The sequence below is a fragment of the Narcine bancroftii genome, chromosome 13 (assembly GCF_036971445.1).
Source record: "Narcine bancroftii isolate sNarBan1 chromosome 13, sNarBan1.hap1, whole genome shotgun sequence".
Lineage (NCBI taxonomy): Eukaryota > Metazoa > Chordata > Chondrichthyes > Torpediniformes > Narcinidae > Narcine > Narcine bancroftii.
The window spans coordinates 14,313,148-14,338,296 of NC_091481.1; the positions used below are offsets into that span (position 1 = coordinate 14,313,148).

The 25,149-nt window shown below is 39.4% G+C and overlaps 3 protein-coding genes across 13 annotated transcripts in view; 1 reads left to right on the forward strand and 2 right to left on the reverse strand.

The window, feature by feature from the left end:
- Window positions 1-1,747, reverse strand: part of LOC138748241 (neurofilament heavy polypeptide-like) — a 72,374-nt gene extending 70,627 nt beyond the window's left edge. For 8 of the 9 annotated variants that reach the window (XR_011347898.1, XM_069908063.1, XM_069908066.1 and 5 more), the window contains exons 1-2: window positions 1,335-1,426; window positions 714-891 (exon numbers count right to left, since the gene is read on the reverse strand). Coding sequence is in view for 7 of the 9 variants with exons in the window: in XM_069908063.1 (XP_069764164.1) it covers window positions 714-767 (54 nt within the window). In the remaining 2 variants the exon portion in view is untranslated. Of the gene's footprint in view, window positions 1-713; window positions 892-1,334; window positions 1,427-1,730 lie in introns of those variants that run through there. The other variant, XM_069908065.1, reaches the window with a different exon arrangement.
- Window positions 1,040-5,856, forward strand: LOC138748006 (protein SCO2 homolog, mitochondrial-like). Its single transcript, XM_069907705.1, has 3 exons — window positions 1,040-1,136; window positions 1,893-2,039; window positions 2,974-5,856. Exons 1-3 carry the CDS (start codon window positions 1,040-1,042, stop codon window positions 4,176-4,178), a joined length of 1,449 nt encoding a protein of 482 aa, XP_069763806.1. The 3' UTR covers window positions 4,179-5,856.
- A 3,591-nt stretch (window positions 5,857-9,447) lies between these two features.
- ncaph2 (non-SMC condensin II complex, subunit H2) overlaps window positions 9,448-25,149 on the reverse strand; it is a 45,297-nt gene continuing 29,595 nt past the window's right edge. Inside the window, exons 16-22 of one of the 3 annotated variants that reach the window (XR_011347899.1) lie at window positions 23,407-23,518; window positions 20,128-20,196; window positions 18,777-18,832; window positions 17,962-18,063; window positions 14,784-14,933; window positions 11,736-11,799; window positions 10,966-11,049 (exon numbers count right to left, since the gene is read on the reverse strand). Coding sequence is in view for 1 of the 3 variants with exons in the window: in XM_069908070.1 (XP_069764171.1) it covers window positions 10,909-11,049; window positions 14,784-14,933; window positions 17,962-18,063; window positions 18,777-18,832; window positions 20,128-20,196; window positions 23,407-23,518 (630 nt within the window). In the remaining 2 variants the exon portion in view is untranslated. Of the gene's footprint in view, window positions 11,050-11,731; window positions 11,800-14,783; window positions 14,934-17,961; window positions 18,064-18,776; window positions 18,833-20,127; window positions 20,197-23,406; window positions 23,519-25,149 lie in introns of all 3 variants that reach the window. The other 2 variants (XR_011347900.1, XM_069908070.1) reach the window with 2 other exon arrangements.

Below are 25,149 nucleotides of genomic sequence, written 5' to 3' on the forward strand. Positions count from 1 at the left end.
ATACCTTCCCCCTAACATTCTTCTGCCTCCTGAATTGGTTTAGCATTAGGTAATTCCGCCCACGTGGATTCTAACTTCTTATCAGTTTATGTGCCTTCCTGCAAACTTGTTAGCCAGGAAATATCATGTCTTTGTTCTTTACTCATTAATCAATCCCCAAGACTTGCTAAAGCTATTTACTTGCTATCCTGTTTTGAAGATCCTTATTTTATTATACTTTTATAACCCTTCCTCCCATTCCAGCATAGCTTCACCCTGATTTAACCCATAATACTTCATTTCTAATGAGCACTTGCTTGACTCCTCACATTCCAGTATCCCTTCACCTTAAGTTAACCCATAATACTTCATCCTTAATTAGCACTTGCTTGACTCCTCACATTCCAGTATTCCTTACAATACCAAATTGAACAAGAACTTCAGAACAAAAAGAGTTAGGGGACTGTTAACATAATGGCTATCAAAATAATATTAATGTCTCAATATCACCTGCACTTTTATGCATTCTATCAAAGTGGGGTTAAACCTATCAAAACCTGGGAAACATTCAAAAATCTGCATGTATTAGAAAATTAAATCCAAGACCAGCAGTTAATGCAATTTTGCAGGAAAAACAGAGCAGCCTCTTTTTCCTTACAAGAGTTTAAATGGGGTAGATGGGCAGTTTAAATCATCAATTAGGTTAATAAAGAACCTGTATTCTTTGAACTAACCTCTCTCTCTCTTTCTGCTGTTGGTGCTTGTTGAGGTTGGAAGTTAAAGGGCATTCTTCCTGTTCCATCCACTAATGTCTCTCTCTGCTGTTGGTGGTTGATTGGGTTGGAGGTTAAAGGTCACTCTTCCTGCTCTCACTCGGTTTGAGGCAAGGGTGTTTTGATATGCTGTCAGCGACTGAGGATACCAATAGCATATGGTTGTTGGGGATTGAGGGAGTAAGGAGATTTGAGATGGGGAACTGGGAATAAGGATTGTTGGGAGGGATTGGAAAGTGGGATAATCTGGGGATTGACAAAAGGAAAGAACATTTGTGGTTTTGGGGATGATAGCAGAAAAAGGCAGTCAAGGGACTGGAAATGGGGACAACTGGATTAGAAATGTAGACTGGCTGGAAGGTGGCAGTGTCGACTGGTTGCAAGGCAAGGATTGGAGTAACATAAACTAATGGGGGTATTGCAAACAGAGTAATATAAGCAAATTGAGAAAGGGCAGCAGAGTGTTGGGGAATTGGGAAATGTAGTCATTACAGGATTAGAAACTGGGTAGCATAGTACCATTGAAGGTTGCAGATAACAGGGTTATGGGGACAAAATAAAAACAGCAGTTTTTGCTCATACCTTTAATAAAGGGCTCACGCCCAAAATGTTGGTTATGTATCTTATCTTTGCCATAGAAAGTTTGACCTGCTGAGTTTCTCCAGCATTGTGCTTTTACTCTATAAAGACAGAGGATGGGAGAATGATGATGACAAACTTGTCGATGGGAGGGGTGAGGGTGGGTTGGCTGTGAGACTTGATCAGGGGTGATGGGTAAAGGATGTGGTGGTTATTGTTGAGGATTGGGTGCTGGCTGCCGTATTCAGGAGGTTTGTTGTAAACATTTCGTGTTTAATTTCAGGGTTTGAATTAAGGATTGGTCTACGAACTTGAGGTTTGGTCTGAAAGTTTCCACGTTCCTTCTTTCCAGCCCAAGGCGGTGCAGAAATCAGAGCGCCTCATACTTTCCACTCTTACCTGCTACTTCATCCGGGTCCTGTCGCTAATGACACGGCGCATGCGTGACCACGGTGCATCTTGGGACTCGTTGTTCGTTGTCGTCGGGTGAAGTTCGGAGGGGAAGCGTAGCGTTGGGGACGTTCAGCATGAGAGCCCCCAGGGTCTCGGACTAAACCACAGAGCTCTCTGAGGAGAGGGGGAACGCCGGGGATCGAGGCCTGCAGCTGGTAAGGTCTCCGTCGGGATTCATCTCAGTGGGTCAGCAGGAAACGGACTCTGCTTTGGGCCACCGGGCAGATCAGAACATCTCTCCTGTCGGGCGACCGGGTGAGCCTGTGGGTCTCTGCAAATGGGCCACAGTGTTGGTCTGTGGATCTCTGCAAATGGGCCACAGTGTTGGTCTGTGGATCTCTTCGTGTAGTTGGTCCGTGAATCTCTGCAAATGGGCCACAGTGTTGGTCTGTGGATCTCTTCGTGTAGTTGGTTTGTGGACCTCCTCATGTAGTTGGTCTGTGGATATCTGCAAATAGTCAATGCCCTGTCCTATTTCCTTGCTGACATGTCTGTCTTATGCACTACCAGGCTGAGACTACCCACAAATTGGAGGAACAACATCTCCTCTTCTGCCTGGGCACCCTCCAACTGGATGACATTAACATTGACTTTCCGTGTTCCCCTCTTCCACCTGTTGCCCTTCCCCAACACTCTCTCTCTCTCTCTCTCTCTCTCTCTCTCTCTCTCTCTCTCTCTCTCTCTCCCCTTTTCCCTGTTTCCTTTCACAAAGCCAAAATCATTTCTCACCTCCTCTTATCATATCCAATTAACATTTTGACTGTTGGTCTGGACACCTCCCCTTGCTATTCTTCAGTCTTTATTCTGATGCTTTCCTGCTTTTTGCTTATCCATTGAAGAAGGGCATAGGCCTGAAACGTCAGTAATATATTTTGCCTCCTATGGACACTGTGAGAATGGCTGAGTTCTTCCAACATTTCTGTTTGTTTTTACTACATTTACAGCGTCTGCAGATTTCCATGTTTCAAATAGTCTACAGGGTTGTCTGTGGATCTCTGCATGTGGTCCTGTGGTTGGTCTGTGGATCTCTACAAGTTGGCCTCCAAATTATTCCGTGCATTGTTTGTAACAGAGTCTGGATGGAGTCTCCTTGAATGTTTTTGTGTGCTTTTTCCTTTGCGTTCTTGGGTGAATTTTTTTAGGATATTTCTCCAATATGTTTAATTTATCATGTGTTTTTCTTTTATAGATGTCAAGATGTATCAGAGGTTGGCCTCTTGCATTTTACAGGATCAACACCTGGGCAGCATCCAATTCCTGAAGCAAATGGCCTTTCAAATGAAAGCTCTAAGCAATGGTGGAGATGTGGTCTTGAGAAATGTAAGATCAAAAACCAATTGGATTAGCTCTGGAACAGAATGGCATTTACAGGCCAGATCTGCAATAACCAAATGTAATTATAAGGCATTGAAACACCTTGGTACAAATCTTTTCTCTTGTTCCTGTAGTAAGAGAGTACTGCCTTCTAAGAGATCAACTATCCTGCCAGCTCAGATCATTGGAAATCTTGTGAACTCTTCCTTGAAAAGTGTTCCTTTGTTAACAATTCACAAAGCCACAAGTCAATGTATGAGAGAGCAGCTGCAATTACCAGGTGTAGGAAAATTCTTGAGAACTCACAGTTTATTTAACTCCTGCCATCTAGCTCAAAGAGTTATGTCTGCAACACCAGGCAATTTAATCCTCCTGACCCACAGACCATTCTCAAAATCCTCTGCAGACAAAAGTTTGCGGGGATCTGCTGGGAGACAACAGATGACACTGCGGTCCAAATTTCTTGTGACTTTCCTCTTTGGAGCTGTTGCTCTGGGATCTTGGTTCTACGTTCACTTGGAAAAGAAGCAACAGAAGAAGTTAAGACGTCAGGAGCAGCTGAAGAAGTTGGCACTTGGTCAAGGTGACTTTAACTTGCTAGATCACACTGGAAGGCCCAGAACTAAGAGTGATTTCTTTGGCCAGTGGGTGCTTCTATATTTTGGGTTCACTCATTGCCCTGACATTTGTCCTGATGAGATGGAGAAGATGTCTAATGCAGTTCATATTTTGGACAAGGATAGAACACTGCCATCAGTCCAACCAATCTTCATCACAGTGGACCCAGAGAGAGATGGAGTGGATGAGATGGGAAAATACATCAAAGATTTTCACACTCGTATGATTGGGCTAACTGGGACCACAGAACAGATCAGTGAGCTGGGAAAGGCATATCGGGTGTATTACAGTGCTGGTCCCAAGGATGAAGATAATGACTACATTGTGGATCACACCATTATCATCTATCTTCTCAACCCTGATGGGCTCTTCATCGATTACTACAATAGGAGCAAAAGTGATCAGGAAATTGCTGAGAGTATCCGGGGCCACATGAAAACTTACGTACAGCTATTCAGTTGATGGAAACATAGGAAATTATTTGCAAATATTTCCATCTGCATCAATCACTGGTGAGGAATTGGTTACAGGACAACCCCATCCCACAAATGGTCCAGTCCATGAAGGCTTTTGCTGCTCACACCTTCTCATTTTTACTCTTTTCCAACCCCATAAATCGGGTCAAATGGGAAGATTTGTCAGCAATCCATTTTTTTTTCAAAGAAGATAAAATATCAGCAAAGTGATTGACAATTATTTGTGAAAAGCTTTTAATCTGGATATCAATTGCAAAATTTATTTAGTAACCAGGAACATGAATACCAGACACTGTTAGTCACACATTGTTTCATGGTGGAAACATCCATTTAATAAGGAGTAGAAATTGGCTATTCAGCCCATTGTCTATCCTGCAATTTAATCATGAGATGATCCATTTTCCCACTTAGCTTCACTGCCTGACCTTCTCTCCATAACATTTGATGCTCTGTCTAATGAAGAACCTATCAATCTCTGCCTTAAATACTTTTCTTCATAAATGCTGCAATAACTTTGCATTGAAGCAGAATATTAATATTTGAAATTATTGTTTTAAACAAAAAATAGTTAATATTCATTAGCAAAGAGGGATTGTCAAAAATGATTATCTATATACTCGAATAATCAGTGTTGTTAATAGTCGCCTTTTGGCTCCAAAATTGCATGTTTTTGTATGACCCATGTCAAAGTCAACCTGACCCCTTTTTTTGACCTTGACCACCTGCCCATCCGAGCTTCCGATGCCCTGACTGCCCATCTGAGCTAATGGTGCCCCAACCGCTGATCCTTGCCCTGGCCGTCCCTCCTACTGGAGCTCCTGATGCCTCAGCCACAGACTCCTAGGCCGTGACCGCCTGCCCATCCAATCTCCTGACATCTTGAACACGGACTTGTCTTCTAGTCCTGGCCATCTGAGCGCCCATCACCTTGAATGACATAGATACTTACTGTGTCCACCAAAATTGGACCCAAAAAAATTGCTCTAAAAAAAATTCAATGCTAACATGAGTATATAGGATATTTAATAATTTAAATCATTATTGGTATAATTGGAAATGTCTTTTTCCCAGAGGATTAAGACCTGCTAATTACTTGTACTTTCTTTTCAAAATGGATCATTATTACTTATCTATTGAATGAAATACAGTCTGTGTGTTTGAACCAAAGAATTGAAGCAATAGATTGGAATTCAAGACAGACTTTAAAATAGAGAATTTATAGGTCTGCTAGAAACTAGATATTTAAAACTGAGCAAATCAAACCTCCAGCATACACAAAACCAGTCACACTCATTGACTCTGTATTGGATGAAAGGTGTACTGAACATGAGGTCTCAACCAAATTGACATAAACCTGAATAACTTTATCAGTCATTATAACTTGAAATTACTGCCAAGTCTATATGAAGAGCCAGAAGTCTATGTGGCAGATTATGAAACCCAGCTCAAGTCACATATGTTCAATCCAGACTCCATTTGCCACATAAGAGATCTGAATTTGAACCAGTCTAATTAAAATATATATTTTGCAGTTATGAATATGCACCAATGGGGATGGGATATACTCCTGTTTGACCACAATTCAAATCTTGTGTGTTTAAGATAATTATTGTAATAAATTTCAAGACAATCTTAAGCTTAATAAATCCACATTAATCATGAAAGCTTGGCTACTGTGTTCTGTGATACTGAATTTAAATAAATCTTGTTTTCATCCAATATTTGCCTACAGTAAACTGAACCTTAAGTAAGAAGGTAATGTTAAATCTAGAGTTGAATCAAACAATGCTGCTATTTCCAGGAGCAGAATAGAGTTTTTTGCACTTTGAGGAGTCTGTGTAACAAAGCAAGACACTGTGACTGGGATTAATCTCATAATTGAATGTTTATTTTAGATACTGTGTTCCTTTTCCTCTGGTTTGACTTGAGGGCAGCATCTCGCTATTGAATTTTCCAAATTAATCATCAGTAAGACAGCATAGTGGGGTACCAATCCCTCACTTCAACCAGAGCTGAGAATTCTTACTCTATTCTCTTGACTTTTCCAAAATTCTGGCACTTTTAAAATCATTGAACTGGAGGATTTTATCCAATTTAGAGAGTTGTATTTAAAGACAAAATAAAAGTACATATTATAAATGGGCACTTAGAAAAGTAAAGGTAATCAGTAAAGAAATCAGCAAAGATTTATTAAAATCTAAAGTAAAATAATGCAAATGTTACAAAATACACAAGTCTTTGTGTATCTGTGGAATGTTGGCTTGTTGCCTTGGACAAACTGAGTTATACAAAGTTTGTGATGAAAATGTAGTTGAAATTGACTTCCAGAAGAGTCAGAAAATAAGAATTTTCAGACTGCATAGAAATTGAGAAGTTCTTCGAGATTCTTTTTTTTTGGCTTGGCTTCGCGGACGAAGATTTATGGAGGGGTAAAGTCCACGTCAGCTGCAGGCTCGTTTGTGGCTGACAAGTCCGATGTGGGACAGGCAGACATGGTTGCAGCGGTTGCAAGGGAAAATTAGTCTTTTGACTAATTTACATATAAATGAACTGGACTTGCTCATGGTGTCAGCTATCCTTGTCTTCTAGTGGCAAAAGTCAGAGTTTTGGAAGGCACTGTCAAGAAAAGTGCTGACTTATGTGTACAGTACATTATGTAAATTAAACACTCCAGCAGTATTTCTCCACTGGTAAAACTGGTAAATGTGAAAGGTATTTTATGCTTATTTTAAGGATCTGGACATCAGTGATGAGGCTAGGATTTATTGCCCTTGAGGTGAAGCTGAATTTGCTGATGTTCCTGTGTCTGTTGCCCTTATCCTTATTGGTGGTATAAGTTGGGAGGTACTGACAGGATAAAGTTGGTGAGCATTTAAATGAAATTGTACATCCTGCAGGTGGAGAGAATGGTATTCCATCAACCACACTCAATCAAGTGGGTTGCTTTGTTTATGGTTGTACTTTAGAGTTGTTTCAATCATCCACGTAACTAGGAATGCTCCATCATGCCTCGTTTAATGGTAGAAGGTTCAAGAGGAAAACTAGTTGCTGCAAGTGAATTTGTTTCGGAATTGTTGTAACCATGTGGCCAAATTTCTGACAAGTGTTAAACCCCCATAATATTTATGGTGGTAGACTCAGTGATACCTTTAAATGGCAAGATTCTCTTTTGTTGGAAATGGTCCTGGCCTGTATTTTTGTGGTATACATTTATTAATCATTTAGCGCATGGCTGACCTATTATCTAGGTCTTGCTATCTTGTACAATCTTGTTCCTAGGATGCATAACACAAAAAATTGGTAGGGCTCTATGGAATTTTGAGGAACAGAGGAATAAGTCCAAATTTGGTCTTACCAATGTCTTGTACAACTTTACCACAACATCCCAACTCCTATACTCAATACTTCATGAAGACCAATATGTCAAAAGCTCTCTTTACATCCCTATCAACCACTTTCAGGGAATTGTATATCTGCATTCCCTGATCCCTCTCTTCTACTCCACTCCTCAGTGCCCTGCCATTTACTGTGTCTGTCCTTTCTTGGTTCATCATGCCAAAATTGTGCAGGCCATAGATTAAGAAGTCAAATTTTCCCCCATAGCAGATATGTCTAAAACTTGAATGTATAAATTTGACATCGGGAATTCTTTCAGAGGATCACTGGAATCTGAATCACAATGTAGGTGGCAAAATTAGCCACTCTCAGATTTAAGTAGATGAACTCTTGAATTGCAGACTGAGAAAACTGTGCACCAAATGCAGGTAAACATGCTTCGTACTGATAGTACTTGATCAACCGTGGACACTGCTGGCCAAAAGGCTTGTTTGACATGCATGCATCGTCTATTTTTATTTGCTGACTTAACAAATGAAATTCAACATTGTGCAATCATCAGTAAACATTCCCATTTCTGACCTGTTGTGGAGGGTTGTCACTTAATAGCCTTAAGATTTTATGTTGCCTTGGTCTTGCTTCAGATGGTAATTTTGTTTCATTACCTGAAGAGCTGCAACTATAACTAACTTTTTCCCTTTGCACTGAACTCTTAAAAGCAATAGATTGAACTTTACACTATTTATTATTCAATGTACAATTGTGCAGGGCTTGTAGTGCAGATTGTGGAGGGTCATGTGGCCTGTGTTGGGAACCTGGTGGGAGTGTGAGGATAATGTGGCTGGAATCTGGTGGAAATGTGGATTGCAGAGTCATATGACCTCTGGCTTGAGCCTCATTGGAACTCACCTGCCAATCAAGGGTTAGAACTGCCCACAGCTGAGGCTGATGCACAATTGATCCTTACAGGTTATGTGGACAGGTCTTGCATTGAAAAAGCTAAGCGTGTGCAGTGTCTGCTCTCTTGTTTCCTGCTGTTGCATGGATAAAGACCATCACTGAACTCCAGGCTGCAGCCCCACAGGCAGCTCTGGAGAGCTGAATGCAATGGCCCATCCCAAATCCCAAGCTGTGGGCAATGCTGGAGACCAGGTTCATTTGATATTATTTGTAATCAATTTACTGTTTGTTAGCGTGCTGGGCCCCTGCTAGATGATACATTGTGTTTAGCCCTTGCGTTCCCAATCAGGAATTGAGAATATGTAGCGATGATTTATTTGCACTTGGTGTTGTTATTTGTGTATTATAGATGTGCATATTTTTATTAGCTGTAACCATTGCTGAACTTGTGCTGTGAGCCACAGGCAGCTCCGGAGGGCTGACTCAATGGGCTCGTCTCAGATCCCAATCAGAGACAACACTGGAGATCAGATGCATGTGTATGTACTTGCTAAATTGGTATGCCTTGCCTGTGGGTGGTGAAGTTATACCTTAATTTTTGGGTATACTGTGCCTGTGGGTGCTGAAGTTAAACCCTTGTTTCTTGGTATTCTGCGCACGTGTGTGTGTGTCCTTTTGTGAATGCCCCCATGTGTAAATAAAGCCCAATGTTTGTTGATAAAATGTCCAGCCTTAATTCCATCAAACCTACTGTATTCAAAACAGGACATTTGTCATTCTTCTCACTTTTTTATTGAACTAGTTGTCTTTCTGATTTGATTAGACTGGTACAATAATGAATATGCTGGGACACAAGGTTAGATTGTGATGGAATAAAATTTTAGTCAAAATATCTTCAAGTTGAAACATTCCACATGTAGATATCCCCAATGGTCAATCTGTATCTATGACCAAGTCATCTCTAATGTGATACAGTGAATTATTATCTTGCTACAATTCCATGCATTTGTAAACAATGGTTCAGTTTAGATTATTTTAATAAATTGCATCTTATTTTACAAGTATACAGCTCAGCTTGATAGTGAGAGTTTTGTTTGCTGCCCTGGTAACAAAGTTTACTGTACCTGCTGCAGAGGAAGTTTCAACTTTTACCCTTTTCTACCAGCTCTCTTTTATTTCAAATTATTTTATCAATAAGATTGTATTAAGTGTTTTCAACAATTACTTCTTCCCCCTGTTCCACTTTTGGGTGGATGCTCAAAGTATTAGCAAAATTTCTGCAGATCTTCTAACTCCAAATTGGTTATAAGAAACTCCAAATAAAATATCCAAGTTTATAAGTCCTGAACCAAAGTCATTTAAAAGTTTTGTACTTTATAAAAGTACATTGAATAGGTGTATCCCAGGTTATCTCAATACACATCAATCCCGATTTCCCACCATCCCACTCATTACTTGCTCCAGTCTTTGCTTATAGATGGGTTAAACCAGTGGTTCTCAACCTTTTCCTTTCCACTCACATATCACTAAGTATTCCTATTCCCTATACCATAGGTGCTCAGTGATTAGTAAGGGATTGCTTAAGGTAGTATGTGGGTGGATAGAAAGTTTGAAAACCACTGTTTTAATCGTACCTAATTGACTTGTTATATGCACGACTTCACAACTCCAAAGCAAATGGGCCAATGACAATTTTTCTCAAGCAAAATATTTCAGTAACAATTGGGTCCAGAGCAGTGATTCTCAACCTTCCCTTACTTATCACAGAGCACCGATGCCATAGGGATTACTTAAAGTGGTATGTGAGTGGAAAGAAAAAGGTTGAGAACCATTGGGTTAAACACAGGAAAATGTACAATTCTGACCCCCCCCCACCCCCAAAAAATTATACGTTTAAGTTACAGCACCATGTGGTTGGTTACACATAGTATTAAGAGATTGCTGAAGCTGGTGGACTTTCAACAAGCAGAGCAAACCTTGGCTCACTCAAGAGTAACTATGCTTCATCAGAAGATCACAGACCTTGAGGATGTGACATAGGCTGACACTCCACAGATGAGCCCAAACAACTCTTCTGTCATAAATCCAAAATGCAACTACCTTAATTATGATTTAGGAAATAATTTAATGAGAAAGTTAAACAAGTCTGCTCAGGGCAAATTTTAAGAGCAAATGGATAAAGTGAATTGATTTTAGGAGTATAGGATGCAATGTGCAGTATATCCAAAATAATTTGGGACCATACAATGTATAAATAATGGGTTCCTTTCAAAATCACAATCTACAAATCATTTTGGTTGAGGTTTAGCAAGTTAATGAAGGGGGGGGTTTCCATCAAAAGATGATCTTTTGTTCATTGCTGGGCAACGTATCCATTAGGAACATGTATCAAGTGCGGAACAGCTTTCTCCAATGTGTGGCTGTCAGTAATAGGCAAGATTGGTTGCCAGTCTTGAGACTGAAAGATGCAGGAAGTTTTCTCATTTATTGGAAAGGGATGGAGCCATGTAGGTCTGGAAACGATCATGAGCTCTCACTCTGCTGAGCAAGGTCAGTTCCATTGTGTCAACTGATTCATACAATCCATCTCTCTGCCATAATTCCACTGTGTAATCATTAGCCTGTGGAAGAGAAAGAACATACCATGAAGCTTCAACTTTGGCTCAGCAGTTCCAGTAACATTCTTGTGAATCTTTTCCATATTCTTTTCTGCTTAATTACATCTTTTCCTCTTGCTACATGACCAGAAAGGCACTCAATACTCAAAGTGTGGTCTGACCAACACCTTGCATGTGACTTCCAACTGTTGTATTCAATGCCATGACGAATTAAACACAAACATGTCAAACACCACCTTCACAAGCCCATATTATCACTTACAAGGAATTTTAAAAATTTTTTATTTACAGCATGGTAGAAGCCAATTTTGTCCATTTAAGCCCACACCACCCAATTACACCCAAATTAACCTACAACTCTGTACATTTTGGATGGTGGGAGGAAACTGGAGCATCCAGGGGAAAACTTACAAACTCCTTACAGACAGCATTTGAACCCAGGTCGCTGGCGCTGTAATAGCATTGCACTAACCACTAAGCTATCTTTGCCGTGCTGTCCATAGGTCTCTGTTCTACAACACTCACCAGGGCCTACTGTTTACTGTGCAAGTACTGCCTTGGTTGAACTTAGCAAAATCTCACTGATCGCAGGCCTCAAATCTTCCACTATCACCCTCTGACTCACACCAGTATTTGTGTGGCCAGCTCATCCTAGATCACAACCAAAATAAGATTCCAGACTAACCTACCATGCAGGACCTTGACCAAGGCCTTTCTAAAGTCCATGTAAGTAATCAATCCTCTCAGTCACCTCTAAAAAAAAATCAAATATGTGAGAGATCATTTCATACTCACAATCAACCCCAATTAAACATGGCCTTTGCAAATACTGATACTGTTTCAAAATCCCAACAACTTTACCTCTTCCGATATTAGGCTTGTAATTCTTTGGCTTGCATTTGTAGCCCTTCTTGCATTATCCACCTTCCAGCACTTCACTGGTGACTAAAGATGGTGCAAATATCTTTTGAGTCCTTATAATTTCTTCCCCAGCATCTCACAATCTCCTAGGCTGCACAATCAGGGCCCAATGACTTCTCTGCCTTTAAGGACACCAGTACATCTTGTGTAATGATTATGTTCTAGGACGTCACTGTCCATTTCCCTAAATTCCTTACTTTCCATGACTTTCTCCATAGTAAACACTTATGTAATGTATTCATTCAAGACATCACACATTTTCTATAGTCTATAGATGACAATGATATTTAAGGGGACATAATCTCTAGTTACTCTTTTGTGCTAAATATTCTTGTAGAAACTCAAGATTTTCTTTTGCTTTTCCCAACAAAGCCAATTCATGTCTTTTTGCTTTCGTGATTTCCCCCTTAAATGAACTCCAGTGTCTATTAATGGATTTGCCCAGTTACCTCACTTTTAAAAGCCTCCCTCTTGTTTTATCTGTAAACAGCATCTCCCTATCAACTTTTGAGAACTCATGGTCTGATGCCATCAAAATTAGCCTTCATCAATTTAGGAATTTAACTTGTGTTCAAGTCTGATCTTTTCTCATAACTATTTTAAAACTAACTGGTCCCAAAATGCTTCCTCTTCGACACTTTCACCACTTATCCAGCCTTATTTCTCAATAGGAGGTCCGGTGTTGATCCTTCTCTAGTAGCGATCTGTGCATACTGCCTAATAAAACTTTTCTGGACACATTCGACAATTTCCTCCCCATCCAAGCTGTTTCCAGTTCCTGTCAATACCAGTATAGTTGCAATCTACTATTCAAACTATACTTAAAGCCATATGTGATCTTCCTACATTTTTGCTCCTCTAATTCCTTGCGGACTAATTCTGGTAGCATTGTCACTACTCACCCAATTTACCTCTATCACATCTGTACCCTTGAACATCAAGCTGCCAGTTCTACCCTTCCCTTAGCAAAGTTTTTGTTATGGCTATATTATCCCCACCCATTTACCAATTTATGCATGGCATTCATCTGCCTTACTTGTCAGGCTTCTTCCAATAAACTAAATTCAGTTAAGCCCATTCTTCGTTCCCTTTCTTTTCCCTCCTGCCTTGAGGCATGTTTGGACAGGGAGAATAGGACAAGGTTAGAGGCAGGTGGGCCAAGAAGACCAAGTTCAGATGGGCAACTTGGTTGTCATGGATACATTGGAGTGAAGGGCCTGCTTCTGTGGTCAAGCTCTTCACTGAACTTGCACACTTTGGTATTTGTATTTACCTCAACGTTCTCATTTTTCACACTATTGCTTTAGATCACATCCCCTACCTGCCAGAATACTGGTCCCTCTGTTGTTAAGGTGCCATCTTTCCAGAAAGTGAGCACAATGTTCCATGTACCAGAAGGAGTCCCAGTGGAATCATCTAACTGTACTGTCTCTCTACTTGCTTTGCTAGCTCATGGCACCAGGAGTAATCTAAGATTACAACTCTTGAGGTCCCTGTTTTTCTAACCTCTCCAAATTATTTTTTGGACTTCATTGCTCTTCCTGCTATGTCTCTGAAACCAATATGGATCATGATCTCTGACTGCTCACCACGGTCACCTCCTTTGGAATAGGCAGCAAGAGGCAAAAAAAAAAATGGTGAAAGCAGGTATAATTCCAACTTTTAAAAGATATAGACAGGTACATGATAGGAAATGTAGAGAGAGAGAGAATGGACCAAATGGAGGCAAATGAAACTAGCTTAAGCATACAACTTGGTCAGCGTGGATAGTTTGGGCCATAAAGCATATTTGTGCTGTAAAACTCAAGTGATGGTTATTCTAATGTCCCCTGCCCATTCTGAGAAATCCTGATTCTGGTAGCAGAGAAGTGACACAATCCCGGAGCCTCACTAGATACCATACAAATGCCTGTGTGTGCTTCTGAGTTTTCCATTGTCAAGTTTGCTCTAGCTTGCTTTACTTCAGAGATGATCATGTTACCATGACCTGCCTGCTACAACTATTTTCCATTGAGAAGGCATTCAAACAATTGCTGGTGGAACTCAAGACCGTCAATGTTTCAAATTGGAACCCTTCATGACTTGAAGATTTGACTGACCACTTCTACACATGGATTCTGTTTGAGTTCATCCAGCAGTTCCTTGTTCAAGGTTCCTGTGTCTGCTGCTTTTGTGTTTCTCAACAGTATCGAAATTGGTATAGTTGTTTGAGAGGGGGATTGCTACAGGAGATTCCTGCATTCTCTACCAGTCACTCCCCTCCTTAAAATTCCAATCTATAGCACTCTTATGTGTCCCTCAGTGAGTCCAACTGATACATGTATTTTTGTGCCGGAGGAGTAAAAAAATACAGTGAAGTGAAACTTAACCCATCATTGTATATCCAAAAAAGACAGATCCATCACACCTCTCAGCAATGAGAATGATCAGTGAAATGCTCAATCACAGAGTGCAAGATTGACCCTACCAGCACGGGCTATTTCTTTTCTTCACCATAGCAAGCTTCAGCACTGTCCTCTGGACTTTTAACATTCAATCTTTTTGATTCAGAAGCCTGCTCAAAATGATGTCTAATCCACCCCAACCAAATTATGACAATCAAAAGGAAATTCTCACCACCTTTAAACATTTCCAAGTTTCTTGGCCATCAATCACAGGTGTTCATCTGATTTACTTAAATTTGAACATTGCCTCACACCTACCTAATTCTCTGTTCCCCCATCTCCCTGACACCAAGGTTCTCTTCCATTCCCTACAATAATACATAATTCATATTGAATTCTCCAAATTCATTGTCCCAGAGGAACCATACTCACCAACTGTAGTGAGGCCAACATATAGCGACACACCTCAAACGGCTCCTTCCCAGCAACAATATTTGCAAACGAAAGCCTTTGTTTGACATAATCAAATGCTTGCACAATTTTATCGCCATAATCATGGATTGCAAAGGTGGCTTGTTCCTCCTACAGTACATCAGAGAAACAAACAAGCTGCAGTTAATCAAAATACAGAAATAAAAGCAGAATGGAAGAAGCACAAGTCAACATGTAGCCCATCGTGATCTTCGGTCAAGGTAGTCAATTAGATCCATACCCTGTAATTTTTCTCCAACAAATATTTACCAAATTAATTTGCAAGTGATTGAGGCACTTGCCCTTTCAGGCACTGCATGCAAGATCTTACCACCCCATAAAAATAATTCTAATTTTCCCATATTGTAAAAAAAATGATCATGCAGTTGTATACAGTATATGAAATTACATTTAACATGCTGCCATCTCACCCAACATTCATGATCCACTCTTATTCAGCATTAGCCTGTATGCTCCGCACTATGTTTATCTGAATTGGTCCTAACAGCATCAATGCAATTTTCCTATCAACTCCCAAAGGGAATGAGTTGCATATGAATTGGCAATAGACCAATTGGCCTACCCTGCTAGTTAATAAGATCTCATCTCACCTGATTGGCCTTGAGTTAAGTGAGAGTAGTTGAATTGAGGAGTGAATGACAATGTGGAAAAAAAAATTTACATAAATGGGCACTTGATAGTTGGTGTAAACTCAGCAGGCTCAAGTTCCTCTTGCCATGCTGATTGACCCTTCAATTGTATGGCTTTAATGCCTTTCATAGCTATCAGTTGGATGCAAATTATAGACACATTTTCTTCATTGGGAGCTGATGAACTACATATAATGTACAGTATTTTTTCAATACAAATGTTAGAATTACATATAATGTACAGTATTTTTTCAATACAAATGTTAGAATTTCATAGGTAATGGACAAAAAATATGAAAGCGTTTTAATTAATTTTTTTTTGTCCCAAATAAAGACCTTGGATAATTATTTAATAAGGGCTAATCATCATTCAAGCAGCAAAATAAAATTAGAAAAATTAGGAAATAAAATAAAGGAAAGGAACGTCAATACAAGTACATGTTGTACAAGAAATCTGTAATCTATACTGAATTCAATGTTAACATTACCAATTAGTTGCTGGTTATTTTTTTTTCAAAATTGAAAAACACTACCTGAAATTTTTAAATAAAAAAAGTAAAGTTTAATTTTCCTTTTTGATTTTTGCACATTTTTGCTACCTTTCTTTCTCAGAAGGAAACTAAATAAACACTTGTTTCAAAAATTTTAAATCACATCATTCAAACTTGTATGTAAAACATTTTACAATGGTAACTTGCTGAATTTCCCCATTCCCTCATACTCTCCAGTTCACTGCCCAACCAACAAATGCATTGGCTGGAGAAAACTATACTGATGAGCATTTTTTCCCTCACATACATGACCGAAAAGAAAGATCAGCATCAGATTTTGCATGTTTTTTTAAATTTTTTATTTTTCACACTATAAACCATATTGATCAAGATACATACATTTTCCTTCTTAAATATATACAGTGTCGTTTTCTTCCCCCCCCCCCACCCCTTAGATTTTGCATGTTCAAAACATGTTCTGCATTCATTGCCTTCATAAGTGCCAGGTGATTAACTGTGCATTTCCATAGCCTTAACACATTTTTTCCCCAGAGCAGTCAATTTCAGGGCAATTTCAGTTATTCTTTTAATTTATTTTCCCAATTAGTTTTTTTTTAATTTTTCTTCCTCCATTTCTATTCTACCAACCACACTTAATTGTGTATCTATTTTATTATTTTCTATCATCATTCACAAGGTTGGGTTTTTTTTAAATTGATGGCTATTGTAATTTATCTCTTATTAGTAGTTACACCATCTCTAATCTTAATTATTTATAGAAATGGCCTGCAATGTTTAATTCTCATACCAAAATTTTGTCCTGGTAATTTCCACTGCATCCAATTTATCCTTATATTACAAATGGTAGCTCCTCTGCTTTATTACAAACTGTGTAGCTAAATATAGGTTTTTTTAAAAAAAGCATATACTCTCACTTGATTTTTAACTATTATTTCACACAAGTCCTATTTTTAAACAGGTTTCATTTCCTACTGATTCCATGCTTTCTTCTCACTTCATTAATAACTGAACTGCCAACCTATGTACAACTGCCAACCTATGTACAACTGCCAACCTATGTACAACTGCCAACCTATGTACAACTGCCAACCTATGTACAACTGCCAACCTATGTACAACTGCCAACCTATGTACAACTGCCAACCTATGTACAACTGCCAACCTATGTACAACTGCCAACCTATGTACAACTGCCAACCTATGTACAACTGCCAACCTATGTACAACTGCCAACCTATGTACAACTGCCAACCTATGTACAACTGCCAACCTATGTACAACTGCCAACCTATGTACAACTGCCAACCTATGTACAACTGCCAACCTATGTACAACTGCCAACCTATGTACAACTGCCAACCTATGTACAACTGCCAACCTATGTACAACTGCCAACCTATGTACAACTGCCAACCTATGTACAACTGCCAACCTATGTACAACTGCCAACCTATGTACAACTGCCAACCTATGTACAACTGCCAACCTATGTACAACTGCCAACCTATGTACAACTGCCAACCTATGTACAACTGCCAACCTATGTACAACTGCCAACCTATGTACAACTGCCAACCTATGTACAACTGCCAACCTATGTACAACTGCCAACCTATGTACAACTGCCAACCTATGTACAACTGCCAACCTATGTACAACTGCCAACCTATGTACAACTGCCAACCTATGTACAACTGCCAACCTATGTACAACTGCCAACCTATGTACAACTGCCAACCTATGTACAACTGCCAACCTATGTACAACTGCCAACCTATGTACAACTGCCAACCTATGTACAACTGCCAACCTATGTACAACTGCCAAGATGGGACAGAGAAATATAGGGGATGGGTGTAGGAAGGAAGTTGAAAAATATCTGAAAATGCTACTGACTAGAAATGAATTCCACGCCTCCTTCAGAACACAATGCCCCAAATACTACTCATGGTATTAGACCAATTGAAATACACTTACTTCTTTCTCTAGTCGTGGGCCAATCTTTTCCTCCCACTCCTTAACACGGAGGGACAGAGCCGTTTCCTGGGTATACTGTTGGGAATTAGCTATAAACATTTCCTGGAATACAAAAACAGGCCAGCATTCTTAGTGAAAAACAAAGGCGTCACACTGTATATAAAATGGGAAAATCTAAAGCATTCCTCTCTGCACACGACTCTAAGGAGTATTTACTATTGTACAGATAATGTCCTTGAGCATTACAGCAAAGACCAACTTCAGAAAATATTTGAGAGAATAAAACTAGTCAAGGTAGTATTTGTGTAATAAATGTGTGCTTAATAGACAATACGAATTCAGTGGGCTGAGGGAACAGTTTCCAAACTGATCTCTCTACAACTGAAAATTCTCTGGTGAATAGACAGCATCTGTGAGGAAAAACAGAGCTAATGTTGAGGATGGAGATCTTTCATCATATTTGGAAAAGGACAAGCACAAGGTGCAGAGTTGTAACAGGTTAAGGCAGAGAGGAAAATATAAAAGGAATGATATGCAATGGCATATAAATATGGAGTGATTAAAATGCAAAAGGGCGCAAGATGAAAAAGTGACAATAGAATAAGGGAAACTAAATCACATGAATGTTGTAAATGGGAAAAGTTGAATAAAGACCTGAAATTATCCAAGTTTAATTAAAGATATTGGTGTAAGTTTCATCTGATCAAGCCTGGATATTTGAATTTTAAATAAACATAGATGTTATTTTTTAATTGAATGTTAAACATGAAAAAATTCAATGCCAGAATAAATATTTCATAAACAGCTTTGCTTACCACATTTCTTCTGACAAGCTCTTCATAACTCACACATCCAGATTCTCCAAGATGACCTGCAATTATAGATGGAAATTTTAATCATGGACAAAAAAAATAAAAGCAAAGGTTAAAGAGGATGGAGAAAAGCTTACCTGGAATTACAATTCATCCAATTACACTGGACAACAAAGATTTTGCTTCCTGAACACTTTTGGATATATTTTATGGATTTTAGGCTGCTGCTCACAAAAATCACCTCAAAATTTTCAAACCATGTTTAGTTTTTAAAATACAACCTATTTTTGTGATTTCTTGTCATATTTTGTGTACTAGTATATTGTCTACAAAGCAAGCTGCCTTGGTCAGTCCAAGTGCTATGCAAATGTTGTCTTAGGCCTGGGCATGCTACAGAGCACCAAACTCATCCATCTGATTAAACAATATGCTTCAAGCAGATAAAACAGTGAAGTGCAACACACCATTGAAAATTGATTTTTTTGCATTTTCACTTGGACAAACATCGTGAAAGGTTTCACCAGGACATTGCAACAACGGAAAAGCAGAATTAAGATAATTGGAACCCATCAATGTTGGCAGAGTATTGTTGGACACTGACACAAGAGGCATCAGCTGCTCAGTTCAAATGAAAATCAAAGGCAAAACATTTTTATCAGTTGAATTAACAATGTATCAACATCATTATGCAATTAAACATGGTAAATTCAATAAAAGTTATGTTTTTCCAACTTCCAACATGATACAGCAAAAACTGAAATTATTTGTGTTCAGCTTGAAGTCGTCTATCATAATCCCCTTCTTCCCCAACCCCCCCACTGAAGCAAACCTGTTGAAAAAAAAATTGTTGTGCAGAGGCAAGTGAAATGCTGTTTGCCTGCAGACAAGATTGGGTTGGAGGAAGAGGTGTGAAAGTTTTACTTAAATTACAGGGAGTTAAGGGTGATGAGACAGAGGTGAGGAAAAGAAGATTTATGGAAGAGGGGGAGTCAGGGATAGATAAGGAGGAACTGCCCAAAATTACAGAAAAGGAGACTGTTTATCCAGTTATGAGGGAGAAGATGGGAGACAAAGGAATGGTTTACCCAATGTTATAGGAAGAGGGAAGGGTGATTGAGGTGGACACATTAGGTTAACAATTATTGTACCCCACTGTGGAGAAGGACTGAGGAAATGGACAATATCTACTTAAGTTGTCAGGGACAGAAAGGTTCCTCCAGTTACAGCAATAAGCAGTTGGAGGGGTTCAGGCAGAATAGAGGAAAGGTTTACATATTAGAGGGAAATTTAATCAGTTACAGGGAGATAGGATAGTGAGTTACAAAACAGCCGTATTAAAGATTTTAATGGTTACCCAGATTAATGGGGCTGTGGTTGTCCTGTGTTCCAATAGCTTCACATCCCAAATCAATGCCATTGTCATCTATAGAAAATAAATGTATGTTAGTAACAGAGTTTTCCAGTTGCCTGCAATGTTGTATCATCAGTATTCATTTCATCTATCATACTTCAAAATTCATGTTAAAATTTAATGTTAGAGTACATACAATCCTGAGATTATTTTTCCTGCAGGCGAGGCAGAATTACTACTTAATAATGCAAAAAATCTGTACTCAAGATATGTATACATGTAAACAAATAAAGAAATATAATTAAACTGAGTGTGCAATACAGAGAAAAATAATCAATGAAGAGCAGAGTCTTTAAACGAGTCCCTGATTGAGTTTGTTGTTGAGGTGTCGGATGGTGGAGGGGTAGCAGTTGTTCCTGTATCTGGTGTCTGAGTCTTTCCAGATGATAGCAGCGAGATCAGAGCATGTGTGCTGGGTGGTGTGCAAGCTTGATGATGGCTGCTGCTCTTTGATGGCAGTGTTCTCTGTAGGTGTTTTTAATAGTAGATAGGGTTTTGCCCATGATGCCCTGGCCTGTGTCCACTACCTTTTGAAGGGCTCTCTGCTTAGGCCTATGCGTGTTCTTATACCAGACCGTGATGATGCCAGTCAGCACACTTTCCACCAAACATCTGGAGAAATTTACCAAGGTTTCTAATATCATACCAAACCTCCGCCAACTCCTGAGGAAGTAAAGGCACTGGCCTGCTTTCTTCACGATACCATTAGTGTGTTGGGTCCAGGAAATATCCTCTGAGATGGTTACTCCCAAGAACTTCACCCTCTCCACCTCTGATCCCCCAGTGATCACGGGATCACATACCTCTAGTTTTTTCCTTCCTAAAGCCAATAATCAGCTCCTTGGTTTTGGTGACATTGAGAGGTTGTGGGTGTACCATTCAGCTAAGCTTTCAATCTCCCTCCTGTCTGCTGACTCTGTCCCTTTTCATACCATCCACTACCTTGGTATTGTCAGCAAATTTGTAAAAGGTGTTGTCGTACTCAGCCATAGGAGTAAAGCAAGTAGACCGGGAGCTAAGAACACAGCATTGTGTAGGAGATGTTCTTACCAACCATCACTGATTGTGACCGGGAGGTGAGGAAATCCAGGATCCAATTACGCCATGGGGCTTTGAGGCCCTGGTCTTGGAGTTTGCTGATCAATTTTGAGGGGATGATGGTGTTGAATGCCGAACAGTAGTTGATGAAGAGCTTCCTGATGTATGCATCTTTGCTGTCCAGGTGTTTGAGTAGAGCCAGTAAGATGGCATCTGTGTAAACCTGATGCTACGGTAGCCAAATTGGAATGGATCAATGTTGGTACTCAGACAAGAGTCAACATGCTTCAACACCCGCCTTTCAAAACACTTCATCACGGTTGATGTGAGTGCAACTGGTCGATAATCATTTAGGCAGGTAACCACGCTCTTCTTGGGCAAAGGTACAATGTTAGCCTGTTTAAAATAGGTGGTACCAGCTCTGCCGTAGTGTGATGTTGAAGATATCCGTGAAAACATTGGCAAGTTGGTCAGCACAGGTTTTCAATATTCAGCCGGGTACTCAGTCTGGACCGGATGCTTTCCTTGGATCACAATTAATAACAAACCTAGAATTTGATATCCCATATTTGGTACAAAAGCATGTTAACTCTCAGGAGCAATAATGCACTAGAAATCACCAAGTCACTCAAGGGACCAATCAACTTAAGAGATGTTAAGAACCTTGTCAATGAACAAGAATGCAGACAAATTGTTTCAATTGACATTTTTACTAATTTAGTCTTGTTTTGTGGATGAATGTCCCACAATGTGGATGAATGCATCGAGATAACTTGAGTAAGAAGTTTATTGTAAAGTCTGTGGTCAGTTACACATGAAATGGACAAGGAAGAAAAAAATTAAAGCGAGTGCAAATTCAAAAATGTTTGATTAACTCTTTGGTATTCAAGATAACCATTTACGGAGCGGAAACAGGCCATGTTGGCCTTTCGAGTCCGCACCGGTTCACTGATTTTGTGCGCCCTCTTCAGGCATTGGTCCCGGTAGATCTTCATTCAATAACGATGGGCGAATTCAATGCAGGTGGAATCAGTCGTTGAAATGTTTGTGAAACGTGCAGTTTTCTTACCTTTACATCCATGACTTTTGTGATCTTCCAAAGATGTATCAACTGAAGAATTGATCCATTCCAATTCAAGGTTCTATCTACTGCTAATCAGCATCAACAAGCAGAAATTGGATCTGTGCTTTCTTCTCAAACTGTAGTTCATTTGTATTTGCAATTAAAACTAATCACAGATTTGCACCCAACTCCTGACAGATTATTGAAGATCTGATTCTGTTGTCTATGCAAGGTGAGTGGGGAAGGAAATGAATCCTCCTCCTACACCACAAAATTATGTAAGTGAGACAAATGGAGATCATAACATGTGAAATTATTGCTCTCAAACTGACTGGGTTGCGTGGATTACCTGCAGGTATCAGACTGAAGACAACCAACATGTATTTTTCTGAGCACTGCCTTTACCCGTTCACTGTTCTAATCCCAGACACAAGGAACCATGTTTAATGCAAAACCCTTACTCATGCTGTATATTCATTGTTAAAATATTTTGTTAGTGATGGCACTCACTGAATATTAATCTTTGTGGCAAAGACCATTTGAGAAAGAAAGCAGATGTAGCACATTTCCAATATTTCCACCCCCACACCATAGCAAAGAGCAAAACAATGGAATATCTCCTCCCACTCCATAATATTAACACTTTACTCTAATAAAAGTCCACATCCACCCTTCACATTGAGATCGATCAGAAACAGCCCTGATCCTGAAAAGAGGTATGTGTGACTGCCTCACAAAAGGTACAGGAGAGAGCAAGTACTATCCTTACCAGTGGATGAGGCACATAGCTATTCTATGAAATGATAGAAGCCCACTTACAAGTTGATGAAGCCAAGGAAGCAGCCAATATTCAATTATATCACAATTGGGAGGCTGAAGCCTGCCTCTGGTAGTTTGAGTCCAATACTGCAATTCCATTCCAACCAACTGATGTCTGCAGTGAAGTACTAAAGTCTTGAGGCTGTGAGAAAGGGAGAGCTATACCAATGTCCAGAGGTCAAAGGGAGAGAGATTGACAGCCTATGGAGAGTTTCTAAGATTTGTTTGATGGAAAACCATCTTACTGCCTTCTCCAAGTATCAAGATTTAGAAAAAATGCAATATCCCTTCTCTTTAATTACCTTCTAGTTCATCGTATTCCAGATGGTCTTCAGCTAGTTCCAGCGACTTATTTAATTCCTCTTCCACAGCTTTAGCTCCTAACATTTCCATTACCCGCCCACGTAGAACAATCTGCAGAGGAAAGACTTCATTAACATAATTATACACTTCGACAGCAGGAGCATTGACATAACCGGAATGCATCACCAAATGCATTAAGAATAACAAGCCATAGCATCTGAATCAGGCTCCTTAGATTTTCCAATTCCCTTTCACACTCCCCCACCTTCATGTCACCTCAATATCTCATTAACATCCCAAATATCAGAAAAATCCCCCATTTAATTTATCCGATGGTTGACACAATTCATTTGCAGATCTTTGGGTGCTGAACAAGTTTCATCTACTTGTCCTAGATAGGCCCATGCTCATGTGTGCCCCTAAGCCACACACACCAGCTACAACTATGCACAACCCTGACACCTCCCCACCCAATGCAGCAGCCAAACATCAAGAAAAGAGAGGCACAACTATTCTCCCCTGCCCGCAAAACATACTTACAATCTCAAGATAGTCCACTGACCAGAAACCTCACTTGAGGAACGTACCCATTAAAAAAAATGGTAGACCATTTGGCTCCTCTTACCTATTCACAATTGATTTTTTTTAAAAACCTCAGTATCACTGTTCTCCATTAACCCATATAGGTGCCTTGATTATTGTTATTGCTAAAAATCATTTGACTGTATTTGAATACAATTAGTGATCAAACCTCCACTGGCCGCTTGGATAGCGGATTCCAAAGAATCAACATCTCGTGGTTAATTACTCACCTCCAGACCAATCTGGAACCAATCTTCATCAGTACTGGTGTACCACAGAGCTACATTCTTATGCCTCTGCTCTTTTCTTTTTAATTGAGTTTAACATACAAACTTACAGACAAAATTTTAAAGGAAAACACTTAAGAAGTCATCTCATATACAAGTACAAAAAAAATTGATGTAACTACTTTAGACAGTTCCTTAATCCACATTAGAAACAAGTTTGAATTAATCTATGATAGCCACGTTAAACCCAAGTTTGCCAAGTTAAGCCAAAAAATTAAACAAACAAAAAGAATCCTAAAAATTAAATTGAATCTACCCCCTCCCTCTAATCAAGATTACCTTGTTAAATAAAAAGAAATTGTGGATCTGATGGTGACCTCCAGACATTGGACAGAGAATCTCTAGAACATTCAAAATTCTTAATTCTTCCTAATGAGCCCCACATCTTTATAATTTGAAACTTTCTATCTTTAATATTGTATCTAATTTTCTCCAAGCTTAAATAGGAAATTACACCATATAACCACTGTGTATGGGTAGGTGAAGAGTCATCTTTCCATTTCAATAAAATTGTTCGTCTGGCTATCAGCATGGTAAAGGCTAGAACTTTCTCCAGAGATGCTCATGTGAAAAATCAAACAAAGCAATTAACAGACAAGGTTCTATATTAATCTTAAAAATCATTGATAAAGTTTGGAAAATGTCTTTCCAAAATCTCTCTCCATTTGGGCACTCCCAGCCCCATTCTACTCACTTCACACCTACAACTGTGTGGCTTGCTACACCATCTACAAATTTGCAGACACCAGCCAGAACATCCTGTTCTAGCTGCCCCCATCAGAAAAGAGGTGCCATGAGACTCATATCACCAGGTTCAGAAACAGCTGCAACCTTTCCATCATCAGACTCCTCAACAAAAAACTCAATCAAGAA